The 17616-nt window shown below is 41.6% G+C and overlaps 1 protein-coding gene across 1 annotated transcript; it reads left to right on the top strand.

The window, feature by feature from the left end:
• The first annotated feature begins 12207 nt into the window (after nucleotides 1–12207).
• Nucleotides 12208–13240, top strand: LOC112610244 (olfactory receptor 1E3). The gene is given in 5 exon segments (XM_025363599.1): nucleotides 12208–12316; nucleotides 12319–12949; nucleotides 12951–13005; nucleotides 13008–13050; nucleotides 13053–13240. Coding segments are annotated over 5 exon segments (1026 nt in total).
• The last annotated feature ends 4376 nt before the right edge of the window (nucleotides 13241–17616 follow it).

The raw sequence follows: 17616 nt of genomic DNA, 5'->3' as shown, positions 1-17616 counted from the left end.
GGTGGAAGCAGCTCTCCAAATGTAAAGCCTAATTGTGAACGGAAGGGGCCTGTGATGGGGGCGGCAAAGGGACTCCTATTCTTCATTCCTCCAACTTCTATTTCCCACACCTTTCTAGTAGAGATCGCTGCTCTCAGTACAAAGAGCAACAGGTTCCCAGTCTTGCCTCTATCCTGGTTCTGCTCCCCACTCAGACAGGAGCAGCCTGACCCGACTCTGGGTCTGTTGGGAATGGTCCAGGATGTCAGGGTGGTGACTCATGGTGTCAGGCTTCATGGGGCAACTGCAGGGGAGAGAAGATGAGGGCACACGGTATTACAGGCTTCCCACATCACAAAGGACTTCCTTCCACAGTCTGGTTCTTACCGTTCAGAGGTCTATGGGACATCTGCTGATGGAAGGGAGGGTAGAGGGAAGGTGACAAGACTGAGGAAAGCCAGAGGACTCCCAGAGAAATTGACAAATTATTGATACTTCTGCTTATTTGCTTGCTGTTTTGTTTTTTGTTTGTTTGTTTGTTTTTGAGATGGAATCTTGCTCTTTGCCAGGCTGGAGTGCAGTGGCACGGTCTTGGCTCACGGCAGTCTAAACCTCCTGGGTTCAAGCCATTCTCCCGCCTCAGCCTTGTAAGTATCTGGGATTACAGGCATGAGCCATCGCGTCTGGCCAGATACCTCTGCTTTCTAACCCACAAAGCAAGCATCCCCTGCACTTGTGTACATCGCGATCACCTGATCAGCTGACTTTCTGAGTCTCTCTTGAAGTCCTGTTTCTGTTCTGAAAACCAAGTTCTTTTTAGCAATTTTGCAGTAGTTCTGATGCTGTACTTTGGGAAACACTGCTCTGAGTTTGTAAGAGTCCGTGGGTTCTGAACACTGGTGTGGTCAGATGGTTGCAGAGACACAGACCCCTCTGTTGTATTGCTGGGGTGTGAGTAGGGAGATTGTAGGGGCAATATGGAAAAGGGCTCCAAGCTTCCAGTGGAAATACTGGGTTTTGTACCTCTTCTGTTACCTCCTAGCTGTATGACCTTGAGAAGGGCCCACGACCTGCCTAAATCCCCTCTTCTCACCTAGGTAGCCATTCTCACAGGTTGTGAGAATTACATGCGACAGAGAATGTGAAAATTACCTTGAAAACTGTAGAGTGCTTCTAAGATTCAAGGGATTGTTTTGTTACCTTTAAAGACTAAGGGGTGAGATTACATGAGTTCCCAAAGTATGTGAGTATGTTTGTGTGAGAGAGAAAATGGAGAAGAGAGAAGAGGGAGAAAGAGCATGAGGCTGAGATGCACAGACCTTACCTACTGCTCTGTGCTGCTCTCAGAGTTCACTGGTTCAGCTTCCTCCACGTTCCTGCTCTACGGGATGAAAACACAGTCAGGTCATAAAGGACCAGACTGCATTATTTTCTCAATAGGTCTTGGAGACTCATCCTATTGGCTAAAGTTACAGAGCAGAGAACTTGTTGCCTGGGTCTTCAGTTTCTGTAAAAGAGGAGACAGGACTTCAGGCTATTGATGCCCTGATGAGACTTGTGGGATCTGAGAACTGAGTCTTGGATCCTAGATTCATGAAGAAACAGGCTGAACAGTGAGCACGTCAGGTCTGCCTCTCTGTTTTGGAGAGAACTTGGGGATGCAATCCCCAGATAGAGCATCTCGAGATGAACATGGATAACTGCTGCAATGTTATTCTCTAGAGGTGAGGGTCTTGGGAAATGAGTCTTGTTTACAAGAAGCAAACCAGCTCCTTACTGTGCAGCAATCTTAAAATACACCCTAGGAAGGCCGGGCGCCTGAAATCCCAGCACTTTGGGAGGCCGAGGTGGGCAGATCACCCAAGCTCAAGAGTTCCAGACAAGCTTGGCCAACATGGTGAAACCCTGTCTCTAAAAATACAAAAAGTATAGCCGGGCGACGTGGCGGGCGCCTGTAGTCCCAGCTACTCGGGAGGCTGAGGCAGGAGAATGGCGTAAACCCAGGAGGCAGAGCTTGCAGTGAGCTGAGATCCGGCCACTGCACTCCAGCCTGGGCAGCAGAGCGAGACTCCGTCTCAAAAAAAAAAAAAAAAAAAATACAAAAAGTAGCCGGGCGTATTGGCACACACCTGTTGTCCCAGCTGCTTGGGAAACTGAGGCAGGAGGATCGCTTGAACCCGGGAGGTGGAGGTTGCAGTGAGCCGAGATGGTGCCACTGCACTTCAGCCTGGGCAATAGAGTAAGACTCCATTTGAAATAATAATAATAATAAAAGATAAAATACATACAACAGTAAGCCAAAGTAACAGCCAAAAATAAAGCAGACTCTACATATATTGCCTGTTGGCTTTGATTAGGGAGAGGTCTGGCAAATTTAAAGTACCAAACTTCAACTAGAATGATTCCAGATGTCTATGACCCAAAGTACTAAGCAAAACCAATTAAAAAAATCATTTTTGGAGGAACATAATGTCACCTTAGAACTGAAATAACAGAATTACTTCTGTTAATAATTTTTCAAGCACACTATCCAACATAAACCCAAAGATAAAAAGACATACAAGGAAGATTCCAATAGCAAGAACCAACACAGGGGAGGCATATAGGGACTCTAGATAATATAGTTATTAGACATAGATGGAAAAATAATGATGCTGTGTTATTTTAGGAAATAAAATGAAGCCTGAAAATTTTATCGGGAATGTTTACAAACAGGCCAGTCATGAGTAACCAGCACTCAGATGATAAACACATTACTGACCCTCCAGAAATCACGGTATATTCCTTTCTAGTCACTGTTCCCGCATGGGTACTCACTACCCTAACTGCTAATAGCATAAAGTTAGCTTTATCTATTTTCATACTTTATTTAAATGGAAGTATACAGTTTGTACTCTTTTGTGTTGGCGTTTTTCACTCACTGTATATGTGAGATTCATCCACACGGTTGTATGTGGTTGTAGATTGTTCATGCTCATTGCCGTATGGTGTTCTGTGGTGTGAAGAGACCACGAAACATCCACGTATGGGCATTAGTGGTTTCGGGTTTTTGGCTTTGAGTCGTGTAGCTACACATATCTCTTAGGCATATGTACTTAAGAGTGGAATTGATAAATCACATGGCAGGCCTATGTGTAGTTTTTGTAGCTAGTGCTAAACACTTTTCCAAAGTACTGGACTTGTATCAATTTTCCCTACCTCCAGTAGTGTAGGAGAGTTCTAGTTGCTCAATACCTTAACATGATTTGGTATTTTTCATCCTTTTCATTTTAGCTGTGGTGGTGCATATAGTGGTATCTCACCATGGTTGAATTTATTTTAAAAAAGATATATAATAGAGGTACATGTGATAATTTAATACCTTCATAAAATTTGTGAAGATCACATAAGCATAATTGGGATATATATCACCTTAAATACTTGTCTTTTATTTATACTAGAAACATTGGACTTATTCCCCTTTTGCTATTTTGAAATATACAGTAGATTATGTAAACTATATTCAGTCTTACTGCTTCTATCAAACTGTATTTTGTACCCATTAATCAACCTTTCTTCATCCCCCTCCCCCTACCCTTCCTGGCCTCTGGTGACCACCAGTCTGCTCGTTTATCATCATGGGATCCACTCTTTAAACTTTCACATATTGAGTGAGAACAAATAATATTTGTTTCTGTGCTTGACTTATTTCACCGAACATAATGACTTCTAGTTTCACTTGTGTTGCTGCAAACGACAGGATTTCATTTTTTTTGAGGCTGGATAATATTCCACTGCTTGTATAAGCCACATTTTCTTTCTTCATTCATCCTTTGATGGGCACTTGGGTTGATTCCATATTTTGGCCATTGTGAATAGTGATGCAGTAAGCGTGGAAGGGTAGATATCTCCTCGATATATTGATCTCCTTTCTTTTGAATATATGCCCAACAGTGGAATTGCTGATTTCCATATCCATGTCTCTGATGACTAATGAAGTTAAGCACTTTTCATAGAGTTATTATCCAAAAGCATATTATCTTTGTAAGTCACCTACTTAAGTATTCTGCTATTTTTTTTCTGTTGGGTTATCTATTTTATTTTTAATGTTGATTTGTAGTTCTTCATCTTTTCTGGCTCCGAGTCTTTTGTCAGATGTTTTAATAAGATTATCTTACCCCCCTTTGTGGGTTGGCTTTTATTCAATTGATGGTGCCATTAGAGAAACAGAAGAGTTTTAATTTATCAGTTTTTAAATAATTAGTGCTGTCTGTATCTTAAGAAATCTTTGCTAAATCTTTGCCGTGTTCTCTATGATTTCGCCTGAAAGATTTACTGTTTTACCTTTCACATTTAGATCTGCTATCAATGTGGAATTGATGTTTATATTCAGTGAGGTAGAGGTCAACATACATTTTTCTTCCTAAAGTGTGGATCTTCAATGGATCCAGGGCCATTTACTGAGAAAACCGTCCTTTTCCTGTGTCATTGCAGTGGAAATCTTCATCATCAGTCTGGTGACTATACATATGAATCTGTTTCTGGAATCTTAATCTCTTTCATTTGTCAGTTAGCCTATTCTTATATCAATACTCTACATATTAATTATCATGTCTTCTAATACAATTGATATATGGTTTGCTTGTTGTTCTTCTTTAGTATTTCCTTTTTCTTTTTCTTTTTCTTTTTTTTTTTGAGCTGGAGTCTCACTCTGTTGCCCAGGCTGGAGTTCAGTGAGTGGCGTGATCTTGACTCACTGCAACCTCTGCATCCCGAGTTCAGGCAATTCTCCTGCCTAAACCTCCCGAGTAGCTGGAATTATAGGCATGCGCCACCATGCCTGGCTAATGTTTGTATTTTTAGTAGAGACTGGGTTTCACTATGTTGGCCAGGCTGGTCTTGAACTCCTGGCGTCAAGTGATCCTTCTGCTTCGGCCTCCCAAAGTGCTAGGATCACAGACCTGAGCCACTGTGCCTGACTGGAATTAGTGTCCTTTTAAAAGAGACTCCAGAGAGCTCCCTTGTCCCCCTCTGCCATGTGAGGACACAGCAAAAAGATGGCCATCTGTGAATCAGGAAGTGGGTACCCACCAGATACTGGATCTTCTGGCAAATGGATCTTGAACTTCCCAGCCTCCAGACAGAAGTGTGAGAAATAAATTTCTGCTATGTATGTCACTCAGTCTATACTATTTTGTTATAGCAGCCTGAATGGATTAAGACATGTTCTTTGAAGTTATTGAGACCCTGTTCCCCAACAGCTTTCAGGTTTTTGTTGATAATTGGTTTTCGGTAGTTTTCACCAGTATGCCTATGTTTGGTTTTCTTTCAGTTTATACTGCCTGGGATTTGCTGAGCTCCTTCAACCTGTAGTGTTATGTCTTTTATTGGTTTGAAACATTCTTGGTTAATTATCTTCTCAAACACTGATCCTGTTCCATTCTCTTTCTCCTGTCCTTCTGGGACTCCAGTGATACATAATTAGGCTTTCTGTGCATGTTCCATATATCTCTTATGGCTGCATGTGGAGTTTTTTCCTTTAATTTTTTTTTGTGCTTCAGTTTAGGTATTTTATATTGACTTGTCTCGTAGTTTATTGACTGTGTATCTTGCTATGCCCTACTTGTTAAATTCATCCACTGAGTTCTTAATTTCAGACACCTTATTCTTCACTTCCAGAATGTCCATTGTGCTTTTTATTTATGCCATTTGCTATTAAAAATTATTCATCTTTTTATCTAGTTCATATACTAATTGTTATTTGAAATTCCTTGTCTGCCACCTCTAAGATCAGAATCATCTTTCAATCTTTATTTTTTTGGTCTTAATTACTAGGCATGTAATTTTGCCTCTTGCCTGTATGTAGTAATTTTTTAATATGTGCTGGGATTCAGGATACTAGGGGTATAGTGGCTTCAAGTGGTGTTTTCTCTACCGGAAATGGTTCTTCTTTTGAATTGGGTTGACCACCTCAATTCAATCAAGAATTGGCTTGGGCTTAGGATTGGCTTGTAACTTTAGGAAGGTTAAGTTTACTCCCGTTCCTAGGTTGTTTCCTCCTTGGGATTTTCATGCATCTTCATCTCCTTAGCCCTGAAAAGTAGTGAGAAATTTTCTTCAGAGGTTTTTAGCTTAGTTCTTTGGAATTTGCCTCCATGCAAATTCAACATTTCGCAAGTATCTTGAGGGAGAGACCAGATATGTGTTCGAAAAAGGCCTCTTCTAATGGTGTGTTTTCTTCCTCAGTCCTGAAAGTCGGCAGGAGATTTTTTTTTCTCTGTTTTAGTAGCGTCTGCCTAGATTTCCGGCCTTCTATCAGAGTCAGCAAATGTCTCATGGGGAGAACAGTACATGGGTTTGAGGCCCCTCATGCTTCAAAGTTGTTATTCTGGTCTTGGGTTAGTGCTACATGCTTCAGTGCTTTCATGTCCCCAGCACAGATCCTCTACTTCATTCCGTGCCCAGATTCAGCAACTACTTTTCCCAAGGCAAAGAACAGCTAGTTGGAGTAAGCTCATCTTAGAATGGTCATCCTCTCAAATTTTAGGTTACGTAGTTTTTGTTGATTCTGCAACTCTTTGATACCTTTAAATTATGATATAAATTTTACCTTTTAAAATTCTAATTGTTGCCAGAGGATCATTTTAGCTTGCTAGAACCCACTATATCCTGTGTGGAAGCAGAGGTCTGCCTCTTTTATATTTGAAGAGACTGATGTCGTTGGCCTGGTGGCTCATGCCTATAATCCCAGCACTATGGGAGGCCAAGGTAGGAGGATCACTTGAGACTAGCCTGGCCAACATGGTGAAACCCCGTCTGTACAAAAATACAAAAATTAGCCGGACCTGGTGATGTGTGCCTGTAATCCCAGCTACTTGAGTGGCTGAAGCATGAGAGTTCATTGAATCCAGGAGACAGAGGTTGCAATGAGCCAAGATTGCACTTCTGCACTACAGCCTGAGTGACCAAGCAAGGCTCTGCCTCAAAAAAAAAAAAAAAAAAAAAAAAATCAGGAAATCTTAGTTTGGTTAAAACATTTAGTGGACAAAAAAATCACACTACTTATATAAGAAGATATTCTTTGGCAACTATGATCCCTTGATAGTTACCCCTTATTTCACCACATGAATTAAAGTTTTATTTTATTTTCTCATATTGAAATGAAGATTAGTGAAGAATATTTACAGGCGTCCATATTTCTCCAGTATGTGTGATTGAGGCCCTGTTTCCACCACCTTAATGCAGGTTAGCATCATCTGTCACCTTGAGTTACTGAAATAACCTTGTAAATGATTAATCTGCCTTTCTGATTGATTAATGCTAGTTTACTATCCTCACTTTAATCAGATTTACATTTCTACCAGTTAAATCTAAGCATCTAATTGCCCTGCCTGAAACCAGTTAGAGACTTTCCCCTTGGGATGAAGGTGGTGCTGCCGACCGCATCTCACAAGACCTTGCAGGAGCAGGACATTGCCTGGCGCTCTTTCTCCCCTTGAGTTCTCTCCTTCACATGGTACGCGTCTGGACACAGAACGTCCTTTAGTTTCTTGACTATGCCATGTTGTCTTGACCTCTTGAGTCTTTGCAAATGTAGTTACTTTTCTCAGAACTCCACTGTCTCTCCATTTATCTTTTTACACGCTCTTAACCCCTAAAGACCCAAGATAAAGTTGTCATATGTGGCCGGGAGAAATTGGGATGTAATTGTGTGGAGGTAGCAGTTGTATTGTGTGTAGAGACTGGGATTAGATTTCAACATTCAGGGATGAGGGATGTGTGGAAATAACTCAAAATGGGTTTTCCTAAATATAGCAGACATACATGATGGGACTGGATGATTGAATTAGTTGATCAATAAAGAACTTTTCTTTCTTCATTTTTAGGATAACATTTTTGAAGTAATAATTGGACAACACAGAGTAATTCATTAGATTTTAGAAAGCAAATATTTTAGGAATTAAAAGAATGAAATATTCAGGCCAGGCGTGGTAGCTCACACCTGTAATCCCAGCACTTTGGGAGGCCAAGGTGGGGGAACCACCTGAGGTCAGGAGTTCAAGACCACCCTGGCCAACATGGTGAAATCCCATCTCTACTAAAAATACAAAAATTAGCTGGGCGCAGTGGCCTACACCTGTAATCCCAGCACTTTGGGAGACCAAGGCAGGTGGATCACGTGGGCAGGAGTTCAAGATCAGGCTGGCCAATAAGGTGAAACCCCATCTCTACTAAAAATTAGCCAGGCGTGAGGTGGGTGCCTGTAGTCCCAGCTACTTGCCAGGCTGAGGAAGGAGAATCGCTTGAACCTGGGAGGTGGAGGTTGCAGTGAGCAGAGACTGTGCCACTGCACTCCAGCCTGGGCAACAGAGCGAGACTCGGCCTCAAAAAAAAAAAAAAAAAAAAAAAAGCAGTGGGGGGCACCTGTAATCCCAGCTACTTGTGAGGCTGAGGCAGGAGAATCACTTGAACCCAGGAGGCAGAGGTTGAAGTGGGTTGAGATCTTGCTGCTGCACTCCAGCCTAGACGACGGAGCCAGACTTCATCTCAAAAAATAAAATAAAATAAAGAAATATGCAGACAAGGAAGAGATCCTGTGGACTGCTGTGGTCTGAACAGTATCCCTGGTAGGACTTGGGGATGATCTTGCTTCCTGTTCTGCCTGTTCTCCTACCCCAGGATGGGCAGCTATAAAGTAGTGCCTGCTCTAGACCTCCTAGGAGATTTGTCCCAGGGGATCATGGGCAATTACTTTGCTTGTTGTTAATAAGTTTCACCAGGGCCTGGGATCCACTGGGACCTACTGTGTCTAGAACCTGGAAAACATAGACTGGGAGATGTGTGAAGGGACAGGGTGGACTTAGATGATGACGACAGAGGCTGCATCTCCATGTATCAAACGTGCAGAAAAGAGCGAAGGCTCCCAGGTCCAGGCCTCGGGATTCCTTTCAGATATACCTGGTAAGTTAGGCTGGAAGCTGTGTCCCTGTGGGTCCTTCCAACCTTAGGGTCCTGATTACTAGGGTTCTATGGTGTGACTATGTGGGACTGTTCTTTAGGCACTGTAAAATCCAAATTACTGTTGAACATTCTAGAAATATCTTGATTGCTGTTTACCAGATTCAATTTCTTTATTTAAAATAGTATTCATAAGTATAGTTGCCCCATGAACAACAAAGGTTTGAACTGCCTGGGTCCACTTAGATTTTCTTCTGCCTCTGCCACCCTGAGTAGCAAGACTAACCCCGCTCCTCAGCCTACTCAACATGAAGACAACAAGGATGAAGAGCTTTATGATGAACCATTTCTACTTCATGATTAGTAAATATGTTTCGTCTTCCTCATGATTTTCTCAGTAACATCTTTTCTCTAGCTTACTTTATTGTAAGAATATAACATACTAAATGTGTGTTAATCGACTGTTTGTTATCTGTAAGGATTCCGGTCAACCGTAGGCTGTTAGTAGTTAAGTTTTGGGGCAGTCAGAATGTATTTGTGTATTTTCAACAGCACAGGGGTTGGTGCCCTTAATCCCTGTGTTGTACAAGGGTCAACTGTGTTACATAATGGAGTCATGTAAGGAAGGAATTTTCATAAGAGATTTCAACTTGATCACTGCTTTGTGCCGTCCAGGGTTAAGTCAGTATTCCTATTTTACAGCTGAAGAAATTAAGATGCAGAGAAATGAAAAGAGCGGCCAAAGCCCATATGCCTCATCTCCTCAACGGCAGCATTTGTGATATCTGACTGATATGGGGTCCATAATCACACATTTTAAAAAGAGATGGTACCAACTTAGTTCCCAGGATGGAAATTCCCAGAGAATCAAAGACAGATTCTTCTCATCAGTAAATCACAGCACCACATCTTTCCTTTTCCTGTACACATTAATCTGGCTGGGTTAACCCCCATGATCCTGTTAAATATCCTGTAACGAGGGTCCCTTCTGTATCTTCAGGGTTTGTAGAAGTTCTGAAAACTCCTCAGGATTGCAGTGTGAGAGGGGAATCTGGAGGAGACCAGGAGCTAGGTCTGAGAGATTGGAAATGTACTTAATCCTTTTCCCATGATTTTTTTTTTTTTTTGAGACAGTGTCTCGCTCTTGTTGCCCAGGCTGGAGTGCAGTGGCGCAATCTTGGCTCACTGCAACCTCTACTTCCCGGGTTTACGTGATTCTCCTGCCTCAGCCTCCCGAGTAGCTGGGATTGCAGGTGCGCTCCACCACACCTGGCTAATTTTTGTATAGTGGAGATGGGCTTTCATCATAGTGGTCAGGCTGGTCTCGAACTCCTGTCCTCAGGCGACCTCGGCCTCCCAAAGTGCTGGGATTACAGGTGTGAGCCACCGTGCCTGGCCTTCCCATGACCTTTAAACTTCCACATCAGTCTCATTTCTGCCCACATCAGTATCTTAATATTGGGCAGGATGAATCGCAAGAAAAAAAAATCATAGCCTTGTTGTCTGAGTAGGCTGGCATTAAGCCATGTTACAAGGTAGCTGTGGATGGGGTAATATTTTGGAGTGAAGCTGGCAAACCTACAGTGCAGTTACCTAGAAATCAAAACAAAGGATTTATAAGAAGGAATTCTTGATTTGGAAAGGCCTGGTGGCAGCAGATGTTCTAATCTCCAGTGGTTTTGGTTTCTGTTGAAATAATTTAGTAGTCTCTTAGGTAGCACAAATATATATATTGTGGCATATATTGCTGTAGATGTTGAGGTTCATCAGTGAACAAGATAGATATTGTCTCAATTATTAAAGTCTAGCAAAGAAAAAATGATCCCATATTTAATGATCTAAAGGATGAGTTTCCAGGAGAAGGGATGGAATGGGGTTGAGACAGCATGTTCAAGGCAATGTTACTGTGATATATCATGGTGGGTGAGAGCAGATGCTTTTGAGATACTGGGAGAAATCCAGTATTGTTCCTGAAGTAGAGAGAGAGAGAGAGAGGTAAGCAGGAGAGAGTTCACCTGGTAAAACAGGGTCTTATGGTTCATTTTAACTCTTTTGGACATTATGTTAACAGAAATGAGAAACTCTTAAATTAGATGGTGACATGAGCAGGTTTGAGTTACAAAAAGGATGATTCAGGATAAAGTCAATAGATTTATTTATTTTTATTTTTTATTTTTTTGAGATGGAGTCTCGCTGTGTCACCCAGGCTGGAGTGCAGTGGCACGATCTCGGCTCACTGCAACCTCCACCTCCTGGGTTCAAGTGATTCTCCTGACTCAGCCTCCCAAGTAGCTCGGATTACAGACGCCTGCCACCATACCAGGTTAATTTTTTTGTATTTTTATTAGAGACGGGGTTTCCCCATGTTGGTCAGGCTGGTCTCAAACCCCTGACCTCAGGCGATCCACCCGCCTCAGCCTCCCAAAGTGCTGGGATTGCAGGCATGAGCCACCGTGCCCAGCCTAAAGTCAATAGATTTAAAGAGAGCAAAAGTAGATGTTTGGAGACCATATCTGCGTCAGTGGTGCAGGTGAGAAAAGTAGCTGACCTGAAAGGTGGCTGTGGGGTGCACGCAGTGAGCATAAGGAGGGATGTTTAGAAGGAGGAATTGATCAAGATGTGGTAATTGAATGAGGGAAGTGAGGGGTAGGTAGGAGTCAAGGATGACTGTCAGGTTTCTGGCTTGGGGACCCTGTAGATGGCATAGGCAGCGAGAGAATACTGGAGTGGACCACACCTGGGGCAGGGAAGACAGCAGACTTAGTATCAGAAAGATGAGGCTTGGGGTGTGCATGAAACATGCACATAAGATGGTCATCAGGGAGCTGAACATCCAGGTCTGTAGCCCAGAGGAACGGTGTGGGTTGAAGAAGTACATTTGGGACTCACTGGCATATCTGGGAAATGTGTAAGGACAGTGCTCTGAGAAGCACCAATATTCAAAAATAATGGAACGGGAGCAGTTGTCCAAGGAGAGTGTGAAGTATGGCAAGGTAGGGAGGGAGAGTGTCACCTGGCCAAGTGAGGGGAGGGTATCATGAAGTAGGAGGTGATCATTAGTGTTAAATGTGATAGGTTATTGGATTTAGAGATGGGAATGTAGAGTCATCAATGGCTTCCATTGGGCAATTTCAATAGATGATGGGATTCAGAGGCCAGTCTGCCACCTGTGCCTAAATTCTCATTCATGGTCTCTTTGAAAATAGGCCACACATTATAGAGATAGGTTTATTGGTTACCTGTAGGTGTTAAGGTGCATTACATTCTTCTTAAGGATAATAGAGTCACAGAATGACAAAGAAGAACCAAACCATGATCTCAGAGTTCCTGTTCCTGGGCCTGCCCATCCAACCCGAGCAGCAGAACCTGTTCTATGCCCTGTTCTAGGTCATGTATCTTACCCCCTCCTGGGGAACCTCCTCATCATTGCCCTCATTCAACTGGACTCCCATCTCCACACGCCTATGTATTTGTTTCTCAGCAACTTGTCCTTCTCTGACCTCTGCTTTTCCTCGGTCACAGTGCCCAGATTGCTGCAGAACATGCAGAACCACGACCCATCCATCCCCTATGCAGGCTGCCTGGCCCAGATGTACTTTCACCTGTTTTCTGGAGTTCTGGAGAGCTTCCTCCTTGTGGTCATGGCTTATCACTGCTATGTGGCTATTTGCTTTCCTCTGCACGACACCACTGTCGTGAGCCCCAAGTGTTGCCTTGCTCTGCTGGCACTCTCCTGGCTGCTGACCACTGCCCATGCCACACATTGCACCTTGCTCATGACCAGGCTGTCCTTCTGTGCTGACAATGTGATTCCTCACTTTTTCTGGGATACATCTCCGTTGTTGAAGCTGGCCTGCTCTAACATGCAAGTCAATGGGTTGGTGATTTTTTTCAGGGGAGGCCTCATCCTTGTCATCCCATTCCTACTCCTCATCATGTCCTGTGCAAGAATCGTCTCCACCATCCTCAGGGCCCCTTCTGCTGGGGGCATCCAGAAGGCTTTCTCCAGCTGTGGCTCCCTCCTGCCTGTGGTGTCTCTTCTATGGGACAACGATTGGTCTCTACTTGTGCCCATCGACGAATCATAGTGTGCTGTGAAGGGCGCTGTCGTGGCTGTGATGTTCACTGTGGTGACCCCGTGCGGAACCCCTTCACCTGCAGCCTGAGGACAGAGACATGAGGGGAGCCCTGCTCTGGCCAGAGCCTTCAGCACAGAGAAAATTTCTTTTTCTTGAAAATAGTAATAGTTGGGATTTTACCATTATTGAATTTGGTAGGTGTAGTCATGTTGACAATGAAATACCACTCTGAATCAGTGGCTTAGAGATGTTTTAAGATCACTAAACTTTTTGTGTAAACAAAACTCTATGCTAAAGGCATATGAAAAATATGACAACAGAGCTGTGTTTGGAGTAAAGTTGGGGGCAGGCAGCCAAGTGCTAAGTACGCTTCTTCCTCCCTTCCCAGGTGGAATTGAAGCTTGAAAATAAACTTTAAATATCTTTGTGCCAACACCTATTATCCATATTAGTTGGTAATTAACGTTTTTTTTTTTTTTTGAGACAGAGTCCCACTCTGTCTCCCAGGCTGGAGTGCAGTGGAACGATCTCAGCTCACTGCAGCCTCCACTTCGGGTTCAAGCAATTCTCCCACCTCAGCCTCCCAAGTAGCTGGCAGTGCAGGCACGCACCATCATGCCCTGCTTATTTTTGTATTTTTGTAGAGACGGGGTTTCACATGTTGGCCTGGCTGGTCTCAAACCCCTGACCTCAAGGAATCCACCCGCCTCAGCCTCCCAAAGTACTGGGATTACAGGCGTGAGCCACCACGCTCAGCCTTGAGAATTAACTTCTTAAACAGCACTGTAATCTTTGTTTTTATCCAGCTCAAGAATTTTCAATGACATTCTCAAATGAAGAAAGGAAAAACCCCAACATTCTGTGTCTTACAGAGCACATGTACTCCTATCTGGACTTCCAATACCTTACCCTTTGCTGTCGAATAAAAGCATTTCTTATTTCCTTCTCTGCATACATATCCTCACATCATTTTATCCTTTGATTTTTACATAATTTTCCAGACCTCGATTAGAACAACCTGTCTGTAAAAGAGATAATAAATAGTAAACCCTTATTGGGTGATTTTCTCTGTGTAAGGCACCTTCACAACCTACTCACATACCAACACTATGAAGTTGGTTCCATGATTATCTCAAGTTTATGAATGAAGAGACAGAGGCCGGGCACGGTGGCCTGTAATCCCAGCACTTTGGGAAGCTGAAGTTGGTGGGTCACCTGAGGTCAGGAGTTCAAGACCAGCCTGGCCAACATAGCGAAATCCCATCTCTACTAAAAATACAAAAATTAGCCGGGCATGGTGGTGGGCACCTGTAATCCCAGCTACTCGAGAGGCTGAGGCAGGAGAATCGCTTGAACCTGGGAGGCAGAGGTTACAGTGAGCCAAGATCATGCCCCTGCACTCCAACCTGGGCGACAGAGTGAGACTTCGTCTCAAAAAAAAAAAAAAAAAAATTTATTTTACTGTACAATATCACATAAAATGTCAGTGATATAGTTAAGATTTGAACCCAGGGAGTTTGAGTTTAGAGATTATGACTATGCTGTGTCTTGGGGCTGTAGAGTCTTACTCCTCTCTCTTTCATTCCGTTCCAGTCACTTTTTAGTTAATAATGACAGTTTCCTTCGTATCTTCCTCCTAGTTCTCATTGTGAGCTTGAATTATGATTTGCTTCAGATACAACCAGAAAGTGGAGAGCAGAGTTTGTAAACCCGCATTTTCATGGGGCCAGGCAGGTCACATAGATCATTGTAAAGCTGGCCAGATTTGAGAAAAATCAGTTGCAGAAAGATGATCAAAAATTTTGTTTTATTATGTGGATTATGCCTCTATCATAACACAAACATATGCTGTTGGAGATAGTATTTTAAATTTGATATTGAACAAAGTCTAAATGAAAAATAATAAGTATATATTTGTAGTTTGTCATTCCTTTGATTTGGGAACAAAACGGTTTTTCTTCTGCACTCTGATGCCAATATGAAGTCCTTTGTTCCTTCACAGATTGTTTAGTAGAGAACTGAGTCTTGTCTCCACTAAGCAGGAGCGATATTTAGATCTTGTTGGTTTAACAACAGATAAGAGTTGTTGAAAAACGCTCACCCTGTGAACATGGATCAAATCTTTGCAAAATCATTGTTATATTTAAGGCCACTTTCTGGAAATGTAGTTAGGCTTCTGATATATTTTATTGTGTAATGTTTTAAACAAATTTTACTTTAAGTCCTGGGATACATGAGCAAAATGTGCAGGTTTGTTACACAAGTATATATGTGCTATGGTGGTTTGCTGCACCTATCAGCCTGTCATCTAGGTTTTAATTATTAGTATTATTTCCTGGAGATGCTTTACAGTGTGATGCAATCCTGTTTGTCTGTTTTTGCTTTTGTTGCCTGTGCTTTAGAGGACATATTAAAAAAAAATCATTGCTCAGACCAAAGTAATGGAGATGTTCGCCTGTGTTTTCTTCTAGTAGTTTTAGTTTTAGGTCTTACATTTTTAAATGAATTTTGTGTTGGTTTTTGTTTATATTTAAAATAAGGGTCAAATTTCATTCTTCCGCATGTAGATACCCAGTTTCCCCAGCACCATTTATTGAATTAGACCATCCTTTCCTTACAATGGTGTTCTTGACACCGTTGTAAAAAAATCAATTGACCATAAATGTATGGATTTATATCTGCACACTCTGTCCTGTTCCATTGGTTGATAGTCCATTTTTGTGCATGTACCATGCTGTTCTGATAACAAGTGTTTTATTATATATTTTGAAATCAGAGTGTGATGCCTCCAGCTTTGTTCTTTTTGCTCAATATTGTTTTGGCTATTTGGGGTATTTTGTGGTTCCATATGAATTTTAGAATTATTTTCTATTACTGTGAAAAATGACATTGTAATTTTGATAAGAATTGCACAGAATCTGTAGATCATTTTGGGTAGTATGGGCATTTAATAATATTAATTATTCTAATCCAAGAACACAGAATATCCTTCTACTGTGTTTTCTTCAATTTCATTCAACAGTGTTTATCATACAGGTCTTTCACTTTCTTGGTTAAATTTTTACCTAAGTATTTTATTTTTGTTTGCTATTGTAAATCAGAGCACTTTCTTAATTTCATTTTCATATAGTTTATTATTAGTGTATGAAAACACTACTGATTTTTGTATGTTAATTTTGAATCCTGCAACTTTATTGAATTTTTTTTATCAGTTATAATAATTTCTTGGTGTGGAGTCTTTAGGGTCATCTATATATAAGATCATGTTGTCAGCAAACAGAAACAATTTTATTTCTTTTCATATGAGGATGCCTTTTATTTCTTTCTCTTGCCTAATTGCTCTGGATAGAATTTCCAGTACTGTGTTGAAAAGGAGTGGTAAGGGTAGGCATCCTTGTTTTGTCTCTGATCTTAGAGGAAAAACTTTCAACTTTTCACTGTTGAATATGATGTTAGCTGCGGGTTTGTCAGAGACAGTCATCCCTCAGTTTACTTGGGGGATTGGTTCCAGGACCCCCTACACATCTCCAAATTTGTGGATGCTCGAGTCCTGCAGTTAGTCTGTGGTACCTGTGGATACAAAAAGCCAGCGCTTTGTATATGTGGGTTCCACATCCCACAAATTCTGTATTTTTGACCCATGGTTGGTTGAACCCATGAATGTGGAATCTGCAAATATGGAGGGTTATTATTGCTTCTATTGTGTTGAGATACATTCCCTTTATACCTAAAGTTTTGAGAGTTGTGTTTGGTTTGTTTTACGCCACAAAAGAATGTTGAATTTTGTCAAATGACTTTTCTGCACCTATTGAGATGATTGTATGGTTTTTGACCCTCATTCTGTTCATGTTTATCTCATTTATTGATTTGCGTATGTTGTGCCAGGATTTGCTACTCAGGGGTAAATCCTGCCTTGATCAAAGTGAATAATTTTTTAATGTGTTGTTTAGTTTGGTTTACTAGTATTAGGTTGAGAATTTTTGCATCTATGTTCATCAGAGATACTGGCTTGTAATTTTCTTTTCTTGTATTGTCCTTGTCTGATTTTGGAGCAGAGAAATGCTGGCTGGGTAAAATAAGTTTGAAAGCATTGCCTCCACTTTGATTTTTTGGAAGAGCGTGAGGATTGGTATTCGTTCTTTAAATATTCGGTAGAATTCAGTGGTGTTGTCATCGAGTCCTGGCTTCTTTTTGATGGGAGACTTTTTATTACTGAATCAAGCTCCTTACTTGTTATTGGTCTGTTCAGAATTTGTTTCTTCATGATACATTATTCAGTCTTGGTAGGTTGTGTGTGTCTAGAAATTTGTCCACTTCTAGATTATCCATTTTGTTTGCGTATACTTTTTCATACTAGTGTCTTACGATCCTTTGTATTTCTGTGGTATCATTTGTCATGTCTCCCCTTTCATCTCTCATTTTATTTATTTGAGTCTTCTTTCTTTTTTCCTAGTCTAGCAAAGGCTTTGTTGGCTTTGTTTATTCAATAAAACAACTTTCGGTTTCATTATTTTTCATTGTTTCTTGTCTCTATTTTATTTCTGCTCTGATCTTTGTTATTTCCTGTCTTTGGCTAACTTGAGCTTAGTCAGCTAGACTGAGTTTTGTTAATTGATCTAGA

Source organism: Theropithecus gelada, chromosome 16 (assembly GCF_003255815.1).
Source record: "Theropithecus gelada isolate Dixy chromosome 16, Tgel_1.0, whole genome shotgun sequence".
NCBI lineage: Eukaryota > Metazoa > Chordata > Mammalia > Primates > Cercopithecidae > Theropithecus > Theropithecus gelada.
The sequence above is the reverse complement of the archived record's forward strand: the minus strand, read 5'-3'. Positions and strand labels throughout refer to the sequence as shown.